We start from the raw sequence: 16,244 nt of genomic DNA, 5'->3' as shown, positions 1-16,244 counted from the left end.
GACTACAAAACACTTCAGAAAATGTGCCAAAAAAGAAAGAAAATAAATTTGATTAGATTTAGAGTAATTTTAAAGAAGTTTAAAAATCAGTAACTTTAAGTACAAAAAACAAAAAACATGCATGATAACTAATTATTTCTGAAAATAAAATATTTGAAACTTGAACCTTTTTAAGTGAATACATGCAGTTGGACAGAACATGTAGCCATCATGACACTGGCTCATAATATAACAGTTACAGATAAGGAACTGATATAAAAAAAATTACACCAAATAAAAAAGATGACAAGATTTATATGGCTGAACATTATGGGCAAAGCAATAAACACTTCCATGGAAAGGTAGCGGGTGGTGGACCTTACACCAGAAAACTTACATGTCACACTTGACACCTAGGTTATGGTGAACTTCTGTAGTCAGTGTTTTTGGGTGTAGGTTTGATGACTCACATTTTGGAACAGGACATAGTCAGACTTTTATGAGCTCATCTGTCCCTCAGACCAGTGCAAAGTAAACTACTCTTACGGCCGCCACGCACTACAGGAGAATTTTGGCTGCGATATGTGTCTCCCTGATTCCGAGGAGGCGTGACCTGACTGTGTCTTTGTGTGATTGTGAAGCCGCTGCGCTCCTCGTGTGTGTGACTCTGCTGCTCTGTCAGATCGTAACCACCAAACATCAACAATGCTACGATAAGAGCCAATAAAACAGAGTGTCAGCGGCAGAGGAGTGACGGACACAGAGACACAACACACAAACCCAGTAAACAGTGAAAATGAGACGACTTTACAAGTTTCCGAGAGGTGAGTAATAAAGTTAGACTGCAGCATCTCATCCGCATTATCCACAGAATTATGACTCCAGTCCACAAAACAGCACTATGAATCGTTCTTTAAAAGTAAAAAGGTGGGAGTAGTTCCTTACGTGTGTCTGTTTACATCCACACAGCGCACGGATCGAGGTGAAGCTGCAGATTAGTGATAGTGACTCGACTCCCTGTGGACTTTATCAACAACCTTCTGTGCATTAAAAATCATGTATCTGAATTATTGCGCCACATTTCACAAATAATAACTCAGTTTTGACTTGTATTTAAACCAGAAGTGCAGAGCTCTGATCTTTTGAACACTTAAGAGTCTCAGAGTAACTGGTTTTACTGTGGACAGGAAACTGTGAAATTGAGATGTGCTCACACCTGTATAACATGAGGTTCGCACACATATCCAGCTGCAGTCTTTGTGATTGGAGATTTAAAGGTTTAAAGATCTAAAATTGTCCTCGTGTCCGTGGTGTGTACTTTTTGTCGCATGTTTAAAAATCGTTTAAGACCGAAAAATCCTGTAGTGTGTGGCGGCCTTCAGACATGCTGGTGTTAGACTATTTTTTGATCTACGCTACAATCCTGTTTCCTTATCACAAACATATCTGAAGTTGTTTTGTTGCATTCACACATGTTTAATATTAAGTGCTCCACTGTGTTTTTAAACTCCATACACCTTCACTAGAATCATTCGGATGATTTCAGCCCTGGAAATGCTGATCTGTATTGAACAACAGGTAGAAGGTAGCTATTAACTGGAAAATTCCAGTGTGGGACAGAGCATTTTGAGCTTTAGAGATGCAGACATACTAATAATTAAGGATTACTCAAGCGCGTGTGAATGAAACCAAACACAACTCCAGGTAACTGTAATCAAACATGGCTTAAATCTCACAAGAGTCCGTTTTGTGTAATATATGACCTTTTAAGGTGATCTCTGTTCAAATATTTTCCCACTTTGTGTGTGCCCATGTGTTTCTCTCTGTGTGGTTGTGGTCCAAACCTCAGACCACAAACTTGTCCTTACATCTCCGTTTTTAGGTCAATGAGTCTATGGCTCCATAACTGTGAGCTCATTCTGTTTGTGCATGTGCTTGGCCTGTACACAGATTTTCAATTTTACAGTCTGTGCATCTGCCACAATATCAAGTTCAAGTGTCTCTGACAGGTTAGACTACTCGTTTGACTAAAACACAGTTAAGATCGTTACATTTAAAGGGGCACTGTGTAACTTTTCTGGTGGAGATGTTATTGCTTTGTCTGGAATGTTTCACAGTGTGGTATTAAACCTTTTCCATCTTTCTGGAGACTAAGTTACAGGACAGATCTGTGGAGAGGCAACCCCGCTCAGTCAGAGTTCCTGGTATTCATTAACAGAACTATTAAAGCATCAGTAATTGAAGAATTAAGATAGTATCAGAGTATAATTTGTTTCATGCACTGTTCAACGGACCAAAGGTCAAATGCTTCATACAATGTTCCATGCAATTTTGGACTGAAGTTGAAACTGATACAAATTGGGGTTGGAACAGTCAATGAAAAGTAATGTTTTTATATCTCAATCAGACAGTATTATATGTAACACTCCGTTCCACCTTGTGATGTCAGGTCATAATACAGGAAGTGCTCCACTGTGTTTTAAATGTCATACACCTGTAGAATTGTTTGAATCATTCCAGCCCTAAAATTTCCATTCTCTATTCTGAACAAAAGGTAAAAAGTAGCTGGTGGAACAGAGCATTTTGAGCTTTGGAGATGTAGACAGACTTATAATTCAGGGTTACTCAAACTCAAAACTGTCTAACATGGTTTAAAACTCCCAAAAGTCAAGTCTGCGTAATATTGGACCTTAAAAATTCTGATCACCATACTGCCCTGTCTTACACTCCAGTTTTCCATATTTCCTCTTTTCTTTTGTACCCCCACCTCTAGTTACAAGCCTGTCAATAAAGAATGCATGTCTGCTCCAGCTGACTTGATTCCAGGAGTGAACACAGCAAATGTTTAACTGCCAACATTTTCTTTCTTCCCTGAAACATGCTCCAACAATGCTCTGCCTTTGTAGCCCTCTCCACGTTTGATCTGCCGTACTTGTATTGTGTATTTCCAGCCTAGATTCTCTTCCTCTGGCTTCCTGTCATTCTCCAGCCCCAGATGTTTCTCTCCAAATGGGATCAAAGTTGAGCTCTTCTGGGGCTGTGACCTCTATAATCTGGATCATGTTCCCAATGTCATGTACACCATTACTCTGTGCAGTAATTATCGGCTTTACTTCGCCCATGTTAACGCCGGTGGTTTCATATATTCAGTTTCACGTTATATATAGTAGCCTGAGAGAGCTGTTATTCATGAAGATTTCAGAGCTGTGATCTTTGGCACTAGCAGGCTCGCTGTGTCAAAACATCTGCTCATGCAAATTCACCAGATGGGAGCTAACGTGGATCAGAATAAGCAATGATTACTAGGGCCGTGCAATAACATAGAAATATCAGTATGTTGTGATGCTAAATTTGGTGATACAGTATCTTTATCATGGGCTGCTGTATCGATACATCGCCAAGAGTTTTTTTTTTTTGGCATCTTTTTGTATACTGAACCTAGCCTTCATAGAAACCGTCTGACCTCGCAGCATTAGAATTCGTTCGCTCAACGGTAGGCGGGTACTTTTTTTATTGAACCAGTCACTGCTATTTGGTCGTGATGTATGTAATGCTCCGCAAACGGGGTTAACTGGTATATTAAGCTTTTCCCAAATCCCATAGGAAGAAGAACAATAACGTCTTTCCCCTTGATTAAAATCCACCAAACATTCTCTTTTTTGTGGCTTTAAATCCTCGATCTTGGGAATCGTTGCCAGCACAGAATGTCTGGCTCTTCGTTGATTGGCTGGTGCCGGGACTCGCACTTCTGGGTTTTTTGCTAGTGTATTCTGATTTCTGATATAGTCACTGGAGAGAAATTAAATTGAGTGGAGGCACTAGGGGGCGCCAGCATGACTATTGGAAACCCTACGACCCTGTGATTCCCAGCCAAATAATTACAATTTCGTGACATTATAAAAACATATTCTTTGACTGATCAGTGAACACACACAATAAAAGTTCTAGCTTACTTCAACTTTGCAGTCAAGTGTCAAATGTATCGTATTTTCCGCACTATTAGACGCTCTGGGTTATAAGGCACAACGGATTGTCGGTGTGTTCACAGTGACTCAGTTGTTCAGTCGTGTCTAGAAGTGGCACATTGCACTCGCTTTTTCGGTTCGTTCCTCTGTTCCGTTCCTCGTCGGCGTGGAGTGATGAGTGTGTCTGTGGGAGTTTTTGGCTGTGCGGTTGCTGTCTGCTCCGTGTGTGTTTGCGTGCGCTGTGGGTGGTGTGGCTTTGTAGACACCTGAGTGGATTGATCGAGTGATAGGGTGCTCCGGATTGCGGGGCACGCGGACGTTTTTTTGATGGGGTTAGAGGCTTAAGATCACACCTAATAGCCCAGAAAATACGGTATTCTGATTCCTGACCTAGTCGCTAGAGAGAGATTAAATTGAGCGGAGGCACTAGGTGGCGCCAGCATGACTATTGGAAACTCGACGACCCTGTGATTCCCAGCCAAATAATTACAATTTCATGACATTACAAAAAACATATTCTTTAACTGATCAGTGAACACACACAAAAAAAAGTTCTAGCTTACTTCAACTTTGCCGTCAAGTGTCAAATGTAAATCAGTCTGCAAGATGTGTACATTAGCATATTTAAAGAGAGGTATTTTAATTCTGTGGTCTATTAACTGATTTTTGATGAGGGAACAACATTATGACCTGGTGGAAAGCTAACAAAAATAATAATCTTTTACATAATACCCCTTCTTTAACTATTTGGTACTTTTAGTGAACACAAACTTGAAATGCAGCAGTTTCCAGTCACTGCGCTGGTCTGAAAAGCGTATTGTATCATGGCCTATGTATCAAGATATGTATCGCATGGGCAACTTCTCAGTGACACCCAACCCTAATTATAACAAACTGTACTGGTTTCAATGAACTCTCTGTACAGCGGCTTATCTATTATTAAATATGCTTAAGATCTTTTGTGACGTTAACCTGGGCTCAGAATGCCACCTTTTACCTTATTTATTCATGTAATGTCATAGCCGTCATGCACCTTCAGAACTGGATTGACAGGTATATCTGGCAGTCTAAGTTATTATGCTGTTATGTTTTTATATTTTTATAGTTGTGATGTCAAAAATAATTCTGAAAGCCCCAGGTCATGGAGTGCAGAGGCGGGAGACTAGAACTCTGCACTCAAGATCATTTAGTAATTAGGCAGTTTCCATTCAGCTAATTAACAAGCTCCAGCTGCTAACCAAAAATAAATTTAATGAACTTCAGCTATGAAAATTATAGTGTTTAGTGTATTATTAATAACAATACTGTGAAATTATATTGTTATCACTAATTTTGTTCAACAATCATTTCAGATAGTTTCTTGCCTTTCCTTTTGTAAAAATAGAAATTGCACCTAAATAATTGTCTTGTGGTGTACCGCAGGGGTCCGCCTCAGAGCCAATAGAATTTTTGAGCACTTTCAGTTTTTCCAGACACATTTACAGTGTTCAGAATATGATTAATACAAATATAATTTCCTATTATTTATTACCAGTTGTGCTAGATCGATTCAGTGATTATTCAGACTCTTTCTTGCCTTTTCTTTTGTAAAAATTGATTTTGCACATAAATAATTGCCTTGAGGTGTTCACAGGAGGCTCTTTTGAATTTCTTATCAGTCTCATTTATCTTATCGCATTTTTTATTTTTATCTTTCCAGTCACAAGAGTAGCATCATCGATTTATTGTAGTATTCAAGGTTCAAGGAGGCACTTTGTTTTTCCAGACACAGTTACAGTGTTCAGAATATTATTAATATGAATATAATTTCCCAGTTTCGTGCCTTTCCTTTTGTAAAAATAGAATTCTTACCTAATCTCATTTAAAATTTAATTTCAACTTCTTGAGTTCTTTTTACAGGTGTATTGTGTAACTTTTCTGATGGAGGGCCTGTCAAATACTTGGAGATGTTGTTGCTGTGGAATGTTTCACAGTATGGTATCTTCATGAAGACCAAACTAGACCAGTTACAGTTCAGATCTGTGGAAAGGCAACCCCACTCACAGTCAGAATACATGATTTTGTAGGTATCGTTGAGCTATAGAACCATCTGTAATTGAATACACATAAACAAGAGCTGTTTATTGTCATATTGTGGAACATTACAGGCAGAGCAGCGACATCTCCATAGAAAAAACACAGCAGATGCGCTGCAGCCTGAGTGCAGAAAACACCGCTGTGTTTGCAGTTAACAGGAAGTTGCAGTGTTAGCTAGCATTGTTATCAGCACTAAAACAGTTTATCGTGTGTGACGAAATAAGTTATGATGCTAAATGACAAGAAGAAACGTCTCAAACTTCAGTAACCAAACATCCACTCATACCTGATTGATGCAACTATCCCCGCCCCCGAGAGAGTCTGAAATCTGCTGAAATCCTCCAAGACACTGACATGATACGGACAGAACAGAGACTCTTTCTGCAGGAGACATGTGCAGTAGAGCGCGGGGAGAGACGATGATGATGTGCTGACGAAGATTCTAGTTTGATTGTGGTTTGAACAGTTATTTTGTTCTTCCTACACAAACCCTCCTCATGGAAAACACACGAAGAAATGCAGATGATGCAGCTTTTAAGTTAAAAGTGATTAATGTGACTGTAGAAGAAGGAAACACAGCTGCTGCATGTGAACTCGACATCAGTGAGCTGATGGTGAGATTTTGGTGACGGCAGCGTGACGAATTGACTCAACGCAAAAAAACGACAAAAACTTTCAGAGGCGATAAATGCAGACGGCTCAAACTTGATAATGTTCTTGAAGACGTGGACACCTGCGACTTATATTCAAGTATGACCTGTATATGTACAATTTTAAAATTGTTAAAATGTACTTGATGCGGCGTATGTTCAAGTGCGCGCAATAGTCCGGAAATTACAGTACATCTCTTTTTGTATTGTCTTTAAAAAGAACCAAAGAAGTTATGGTAAAAATGAAGGATTCACATTTTATTTAGTTGGGACATTGTGTCAGTTCAGATGAATGGTTTTTTGAATTGTTTATGGTGTGCCTCATTGTTTCTTGACCAGCGGGCAGCAATTTGTCATTAGCCATCATTATAAATGCATTAGTGGACCATTTACGTCTTTATACCTCTGAGGCTTTCCAGATGAACGAGATCACAGTGCTTTTAGACTTCCAGAATTTGCCTCTCTATTGAATATTACAATAAATATAAACACTAATTTAGATCTGATTGGAGATTGAGTTTTTCCAGTCCTGGTTTATGCTTTATAATGTTTCACTAGTCACTTTTACACAGTGTGTCCGTGCTGTACTGCGGGTTTGTGCGATGTGTGAGCTGAGCATCACCTCAAACTTTGTGACCCCACTACAATTTTTTGAGGAAGGAAACTTTTTTACGCAAAACACTTGACATATTCACTGTTTTGATGATTAAAATCAATGTGTTTCATGTGAACTTTACACAAGTAGTGGTTTAAAGGTGCATTGTGTAACTTTCTGGTCGCGGATCCATCACCTTCTTGTTTCTGTAGATATGTCATTGCTCTACCCAGAATGTTCCACACAGCTCTACTTAACATTTATTCAGTTACAAGAAAACAGGCATTCTGGCTGTGAGCGGGGTCGCCTCTCCACAGATCTGACCTGTAACTTGGTCTGGTTTGTCCGATGAGGTTCATTTGGTCTTCTGATAATTTACGTTATTAGGTTCTTTTTTCAGGCCAAGGGATAAAATGGAACCGGAGCATAAATGTAATGTGATGTACGAAACACCCTGCATGTCCTGCAATAAAACACACATCGGGTAAACAGGGAGGATGTGTAATACAAGAATAAAAGGAACAAAGAACAGAATGCGAGAAGGAAATAGCAAAGGTGTGCACACGAGCAATAAAACAAAAGCAGAACAGGAACTCAAATCAACCATTTCTGACCACTGTAAAAGACAGAACCAAACAATGGACTGGGACAGAATAAACATCAGCGGGACAGAGGGAAACAAACATCCTCGCTGGATTAAAGAGGCAATTGAAATACAGAAACGTGCCCACGGGACGATAAACCGGGACGAGGGGCTTTTTTACTCTCACACACCTGGGATACTGTCCTGAGGAAGTGGGACTGGAGGTGACGCTGTCGTCCTACCTCCACCCGCAGCAACATCACGTGACTCTGAGGAAGAGCACTAGTGAGAAGTCGAAACTGTCAGGTATGAAAACAAACCCTTGGTCTGAAAAAAGAACCTAATAACATAACTTGGTCTGGTTTGGTTTCCATGAATATAGAAAAGTTTATTGCCATACTGTGAAACATTCCAGACAAAACAATAATATCTCCATAAAGAAAGGCTTTTGATGAACCCTCCACCAAAAAAGTTACACAATGCACCTTTAGCAACGAAATGCTGTTGCTAAAATGTACTTGGTTCTTAGGCTACGTTCACTACGTTCAGTGACCCAAATCTGATTTTTTTGCCCCTATGTTCCTGTATCTGATCTTTTAATGACAGTCTGAACGACACAGATCCGATTTTTTCAAATGTGACCCAGGACACTTGGATATGTGCTCCTGAAACTGATACATATCTGATCTTTTGACATGTGACTTCAGTCTGAACGGCCAAAGTGCATTCATCCACCTACACGTTATCAACAAGACACAAATGTACACAAACATTCTTGTCATACGAAAATTGTTAATGAACTCTGTGTCACTGAAGCGAAGCACATCACCACTCACCACTCTTGGCTACGTCTTCACATCCACACGTTCCTTTCAACGGACGTCGCTGCCACTGTCCCACAAAACAACACGGCCAAAAACCTCGTCCTTCTCCTTCTCAATCTCCTCCTTAAAACAAGTAAGTTGTTCATGTTCTGTCTCCGGTACGAGAGGAACTTTAAAATCTCCAGGTGCTCAATGCTGCATCCATGTTTGAACAACTTCTGTAAACACAGAGCACGCTCACTGCGGTTGACGTCGTTGTGTCCCTTAGTGCGCATATGGGACACTTTTGGGCCGTTTAATGTTCAAACTGGAGTCACATACAAGTCACATTGAATTGGAAATGTGAACGACCTCGCAAAAACATCGGATTTCACAAAAAAAATCTGAATTGAGCATTAAGCCCTGCAGTCTGAACGTAGCCTTAAATTATCATGTGTGATTTATCGATTATTGCTTGGATCTGCATATCGTGATAATACCTTATCTGCAGTCATGTTTCGTGTGTTGTATTGAACCCTGAGGGACCCTGTGATTCCCAGCCCTAAAGATAAATAACACGGAACTGACTGGAGTTTTTCCGGTCTCAGTCCATGCCGTACAGTGTTTCCCTCCTCATTTTACACAGAGTCGTACTGTACTGGCTCGTGCGTGACGTGTGAACTAGTAACAAGAACATCACCTCCAGCTCTCAAATCAACACCTGCAGGCTGTTCAAAAAAAAAAGAAGTGCGAGGAAAAACATGGATCTCCATCTGCACCAGACCCTAAATAAATACAGCGTCTGCTAATGTGACGTTGATATTCCTGCTACAATATGTTTTTATTCAGTAATATTTTGCTACATTCAAAATTAGAGATGGGACAAGAGCTCGTGCCACAAGATCTCATGAGACAAAATTACCACAAGATCGTGCGTGCATGCTGAGAATGAGCTCACAAGATGTTTTTCCCATGTTTTTACATTTGGGTTGGATTAAAAAACGGAGTGAAGTACTGGAGAGTTACATTTTTTTGAGAAGTTGTAGTCCCAAAAAGCAGTGCTACAATGAGAGCAAAAATATGAAATGAAGAAAATAAAAAATGTTGAGGCCAAAATTGGAAACTGGATTCCATTTCTGAATGTATTTATTAGAAAGAATGTCCAAATCTCGTCTTGTCTTGTTCTCGTATAACCCCAAAGCAGAATAATCGCTGAAAACCAGACTCTAAACATAAAATATACCAAATTTAAAAAGATGAAATAAATAATTGGCCCTTTGAAACACTTTGGCAAACTTTTTTTTTCTCTTTATTCATTTTGATCGATCTTGCTTTTTGATTCAGTACTTTCTTCTTTTCAAAAACAAATTAAAAATGCATTTCAGTATTGATTTCCTGAACATAAACAAGACAATTTCTTAATTTCGTAGCCCTTATTTAGTACTTAGTATCAGTCAGATGTATTTATTCAACCTTCTACAGCTCAAATGCTGTGGTACAAGGGAAAAAGGTCACTAGTCTAAAGAAATTCAGACCCTAAAATATTGTTCCAGCTTTCAAAAACATAAAACAACAATAGGGATGAAACAGTAACCGAAATACCATGATATCGTATCGTCAAAGTTCTCTCAATAATATCGTGTCCATCACAATATATCGAATTACAAGTCTCTTTGCTTAAATGAAGAGTTATAGGAAGAGATATAGACATAGTTATAGGTTCATACCGTGACAATATCGTATCATGAGATGTGGATATAGTTACACCCTTGTATAACAATATAATAATTATAGAGACAGGCGTAGAATGCGGTTGTGGTTGTGATTGTGTTGCTATGCTATGTTGAGTTAATTGCCATTGTGTAGTGATGTTTTTGTTGTTGAAATCTGATAGTTATAGAGAGATTTTGTGTCAACAATACAGTGCTTCTCAAACTGTGGCGCATGCAAAAATATTGAGATATATAGATATATTGTATGTTATTAGGTTCTTTTTTTCAGACCTAGAGTGTTATTTCATACCTGACAGTTTGGACTGCTCACTAGCGGCTTCCTCAGAGTGGTCACGTGATGTTGCTGTGACGTGTCCAGTCAGCTGATTAGATATATTGTATAGTTTAATGTGATGGTACAGTATCAATATAGTGAGCTGCTGTATACATGTTTGGGAATATTTTACAAAATTATTTTGTTACAGCTACAGTTTTGTTTAGAGGAAGGAAACTCGTTTATGCGACACATTTGACATTTTCACAGTTTTGATGATTTAAATGTTTGTGTTTCATATGAACTTTACACAAGAAGTGGTTTAACAAAGACTTTTAATATCACACCCATAATTTAGCTTTATTTTTATTGAACCATATCGAATTGATTTGAAATATATCTTATCGAATCGTAAGCTCACTGTAACGTGATACATATCGTATCGAGATATGTATCGTATCGACAACCTGTTAATGATACCAGCCCTAGACGCGTGTACTGTACCTCCTCCTTCTTCTTGGTCGCTGTTTTATTGTTTACTTAATTTAAAGTCCGTTTGATTCACATTCCATCTTTTTGGGTTAGATCAGGAGAGTCAAACTCAAATTCACAGAGTCCAAAATTAAAAACTGGGATTAAGTTGTGGGCCAAACTGAATATGTATTGAAAAATTTGAACAACATCTGTATGTTTTCTCTTCTTTCGAGATCAGTAATGTTAAACCTTTTCTTATTAAAATTTTAAAATATGAAAATGTTAATAATAGTTTTGCTTAAACATTGAATCTAGAACGAGCAGAATATAAAATAATACCACAGTTTTAAATAAGTAATGTCTCTGTAGTCTATGTGTAGCCAGCGGGTCAGCTCTAATACATATTTGTTATACCACGGGCCAAATATAATTACACTGCAGGCCAAATTTGAGTAGCTGGGCCTGAGTTTGACATGTCTGGGTTAGTCCTTCTAGTCTAGTATTTTAGACTTGGTTCAGCCCTGTTAGATTAACCTGGAGTAGTTCTTTTTGGAAGACCTGGTTTAGATTTAGTGCTACGTGGAGGGCCAAATATTTACTTTGTGTGAAACATGAAAGTAGTTTAAAGTGCACTACCATGTAACATTTCTCATGTATAATCTGCCACCTGCTCGTCTCCACAGAGATGTTATTGCACTGCCTGTAATGTCCCACAGTACGGCATTAAATCTATCCACATATTACACTTATAGCCTTAAAATAACATAGCTTCCTTCACAGCTCATCTTTCAGTGTTTAACCTTTTTGTTTTCAGAGATGAGGGAGGCAGAGCTTACAACTGCTTCCACTCCCGCTACTACTACTACTACTACAGTTTATACCACTAAACGCAAAGAAGTCAAACCAATAGCAGCAAGAGCCAGACCCCTTACAGGTAGAGGAACCCCAACTTCCACTCGTTCTCGCTGTCCTCGATGTTGTCCAGCTTGTCTTTTCAAACTCCTGGGGTCCGTTTTGTTTTCATGGAGCTTTCAACACTGCGCTGCCACAGCAACCTTACGTGGGTGTTTTCCACAAAGTTAATTTCTCACTGAATGTACTGTATATTTTGAATCTGAAGCTGGAGACAATACAACTTATGTAATTTATGGGATCATGATGACTCCCGCTGCTACTCGCCTAACCCTAACCTTAACCCTTTTCTGCTGTTCAGAGTTTGCCCAATTCTAAGTTGGCCAAAAGGGATCCTAACGCTGCTAACCGTTTTGTTTTCGCAGAGATGGAGACGGACACCACCGCGGGACGAATAGTAGACTCAGGTACACAGAGCCCCCACGGTAGACCTTTCCTCAAACCCGGCCGGCCATTCTGAAACCTTGCTGCAAACCGCTCAAATGTAGAATGATGTTTATGCTGACTCGAGGCTTGACGGTCAGGTGAAGAAGAACTAAAAAAAACAAAAAAAACGGAATGAATCCAGCGCTGACAATTAGCATTTAAAACCACTTTGTAATGTTAACGTCCCCGTCCACCTGCGTGACGGTCATTTGAATTTCAAAGTCAGGATCTGTTTGGATCAACGCCAAATAATGAGCTCGCTAATTAGTATTTTATTCAAACACATTTCAAAGGTTTGTGTCCCTTTTAACCAAACGCTAAAGGAAAAACTAATTAATAACTTTAAATTAAGCCACAGTGTTTGGTTTTTCTATTTTAATTTCTATCTACTCTGAGTTTTAGCGAGTTCTTGAAGGTGCATTGTGTAAGATTTCTGGTGGAAGAAAAACAAACACCGGCTTGTTTCTATGGAGATGTTATTGCTTTGCCTGGAATGTTCCACAGTATGACTTTAAACACATCTACATTACATTTACTCAGTTCCAGGTGGTTTTATAACTTAAAAATAGCAATAAAAACATAAAACATACACACAAAACATAAAAAATAATAACTTTGGTCTCCATGATTATAGAAAGATTTAATTCCACACTGTGAAACATTCCAGACAAACCAATAACATCTGCATGGAAAAAAGCATTTGATGTAAATTTACACAACGCACCTTTTAACAGGCAAAAATAATTCTTAACAAACACAAGCTATGACATTTTAGATGACTCTAGAATCATCTTAAATGTTCAAATCTGTAGTTTGTCATAAACATCGATCTTTTGCATTTCAGTGGTTTGCAGGAAACTCCTTTGAGAATTGTTCCTGGTCAGAAAATAACTAAAAGTTGAAGTTTTTCATATTTTTAAGTGAACTACAAAACTACTACAGAAATGAAATAGTACTGAACATCACAAAAAAAAACTACTACTCATCCATTTCTTGAGTAGTCTTTCTCTTCATCAACTGTACCACACTGCCCTCTTTTGGTCACTGTTACGTATTGCAGCTTGGTAGGCTGTAAGTAGCGTATGCAGCCAGAAGAGGGCGCCACATCCTTGGGAGATTCCTTGTTCCACGTGTCTTTCCCTCACGCTTCACGTCGGCGCTTTCTCTCTCCGCTCGTGTCTAACCCTAACCAGCTCCACGCTTCTCCCATCCTCCTCCACCTCTCCTCTTCCAGACTCCTGCCTCACCGCGAAGACCGCCACGGGATCACAGCCCTCTGCTTCTGACTGTCAGCGCCTGTTGATCATTATTATTATTATTATTATTATTATTATTATTATGCTACTAATGCTTAGAGAACAGTATGTGCTTCACTTTGTTCCAGGATGTCCAAAGAAAGCCAAGCAGGTCGAGTTTAAATCAGGGAAAAATGCACAAAGGATGTTTTTCTTTGGCATTTTGAATGGTTTATGGTGAATTGGTGAAGGAGAAAAATGCTAAGTTTATAGAAATATATTAAAGATAAAGACAAAACTGTATCAAATTTCCAAACATTAGCTTATTGTAATACTAAAAACATGTTTCGTCTAGCAGAATCTAAAAAGGACACCATACAAATTTTAAAAAAAAACTAATCAAATTGAGTTGTCTTTCAAATGTGTAGTGGCATTCTTAATATATTTATCTCATAGATTTTGGTCAGTTTTGTCTCAGAAGTTTGACGACATAATTTTCTCAAAATGTATGCGAATTTTTAATGCAAAAGAGCTCTGTAGAAGTTTTAAAATTCTTAGACGGTACTGTTTTGATAGTGTTCATTTTGCTTCCTTTATAAATTGTGTTTTTAAAGTTTGTTATATCTGTAATTTTTTTGAGCAAGTGGTGTTAACATAAAACTTTTGCTGTACAACATAATATCTAATGCCAAATACATTAAAACCAGCAAGAAGTGCAGGTAGAACTCATAAAAATCTCCAAAATCACCAAACCTGACCTGTACTTTTGGTTTTCCTGGACATCCCTGTGCTCACTTTTTAACATTATCCCATTAACTCTAGCAGTGTTAAGTTTACACTCAATTCTGCTTTCACGTTTTTATTTCTGCTTCTTCGATGAGCCTTTCCGATGCTTTTCAGACACCTATTGGCTGTGTCTGGTGTAACATAGGTGATCGCTGTCTCTTCTTCTTTTCTTCTTCTTTTGTTTTACCCGGCGTAGACTTCTTGTTCTCCTGCTTGTTCTAATGCTGCTCCTTCTATGTTCCCCGTGAGAAGCGTTACAACTACAGCGACCGGGCTGCTAGTTGGTTTCTCAGTTATATTTTAGGTTTACCAAAGTCCGACGTTGCTGTGGTGTATTAACATGTCCATATCCCTCTCTGTGTCTTTGCAGTGTATGATAAACAGGGCTTTCTAAAGGAGCTCGACACCAAACTGTGAGTATATCGTTTGTTTATTTAAGGGGGCATTGTGTAACTTTTCTGGTGGATGGTCTGCCACCTGCTTGTTTCTGTGGATATGTCATTGCGCAACCTGGAATGTTCCACAGTGTGACATTAAACAGCTCTAGTTTACATTTATTCAATTACAGGTTGTTTTCTAGCTCAAAAATACCTTGTGGGGTCACCTCTCCACAGATTTGACCTGTAACTGTGGGCCATTCCAGACAAAGCAATAATATCTCCATGTAGAAAAGTATTTGACGAACCATCCTCCAGAAAAGTTACACAATGCGCCTTTAAAGGGCCCGTATTACGCAGTTTGTTAGTTTTTTTATCTGTTATAACATTGTTTCCTCATCACAAACAGACCCGGAGTTGTGTTTAGTTTCATTCACATGTTTAACAGACAAACCCTGCACATTTAGGTTGTGTTCTTCTCTCTGAAACAGAAAACACTCTGTTCCACCTTGTGATGTCATGTGGTAATACAGGAAGCGCTCCACTGCGTTTTTAAACTCCTTACGTCTTCACTAGAATGAGTTGGATCATTTCAGCCCTGGAATCAATCTCTACTGAACTAAAGGTAAAAGGAACTGTTAACTTGAAAACTACCACTACATGACATCACAAGGTGGAACAGAGCATTTTGAGCTTTGGAGATGTAGACAGAGTGATGCTGGCGCCACCTAGTGCCTCCGCTCAATTTAATTTCTCTCCAGTGACTAGGTCAGGAATCAGAATACGCTAGACGGTTTGCAAAAACCCCGAAAGTGCGAGTTCAGGCACCAGCCAATCAGTGAAGAGACAGACATTCAAAGAGAATGTTTAGTGAATTTTATCAAGAGGAAAGACGTTATTGTCCTTCTTCTTACGGGATTTGGGAAAATCTTAATATACCAGTTACCCCGTTAGCGGAGCATTGCATAGGTCACGACCAAATAACAGCGATTGGTTAAATAAAAAAAGTACCCGCCTACCGTAAAACTGTCCGATGAATCAGGCTAGTAGACACACTAATAGATAATATACTATATAATATACGAATATAAATGATTATTAAAAAATGTGTGAATAAAACAAAACACAACTCCAGGACTGTTTTTGAGGAGGGAACAACATTGTAACATGACTTAAATCTCAAGAGTCAGTTTTGCGTAATATAGGTCCTTTAATGTACATGTTTGTGGGAGTGTGATGCATGTTTGGTTGGTTTTCATTTAAGGACACACAGTATGTCTCAATCAAAACAAAATCACAGTTTGACTTGGTGTAATTATGAAATCATAAAAGGTGCAAACATAATAAATATGCTGTCTTTTTCAATGACAATTCTTAGACCACTACATGTGATTGTT

The 16,244-nt window shown here is 38.7% G+C and overlaps 1 protein-coding gene across 1 annotated transcript in view; it reads left to right on the top strand.

Moving 5' to 3' along the window:
- The window catches only part of st3gal3b (ST3 beta-galactoside alpha-2,3-sialyltransferase 3b), a 122,578-nt gene that overhangs the window by 11,919 nt on the left and 94,415 nt on the right, over positions 1-16,244 (top strand). The window contains 3 exon segments of the mRNA XM_020940934.2: positions 11,926-12,045; positions 12,389-12,430; positions 14,841-14,883. Coding sequence (XP_020796593.2) covers positions 11,926-12,045; positions 12,389-12,430; positions 14,841-14,883 — 205 coding nt within the window.

Source organism: Boleophthalmus pectinirostris, unplaced genomic scaffold (assembly GCF_026225935.1).
Source record: "Boleophthalmus pectinirostris isolate CB_2022bp ecotype Guang Dong unplaced genomic scaffold, ASM2622593v1 HiC_scaffold_16, whole genome shotgun sequence".
NCBI classification, from domain to species: domain Eukaryota; kingdom Metazoa; phylum Chordata; class Actinopteri; order Gobiiformes; family Gobiidae; genus Boleophthalmus; species Boleophthalmus pectinirostris.
This window is presented reverse-complemented; position numbering and strand designations above follow the sequence as displayed.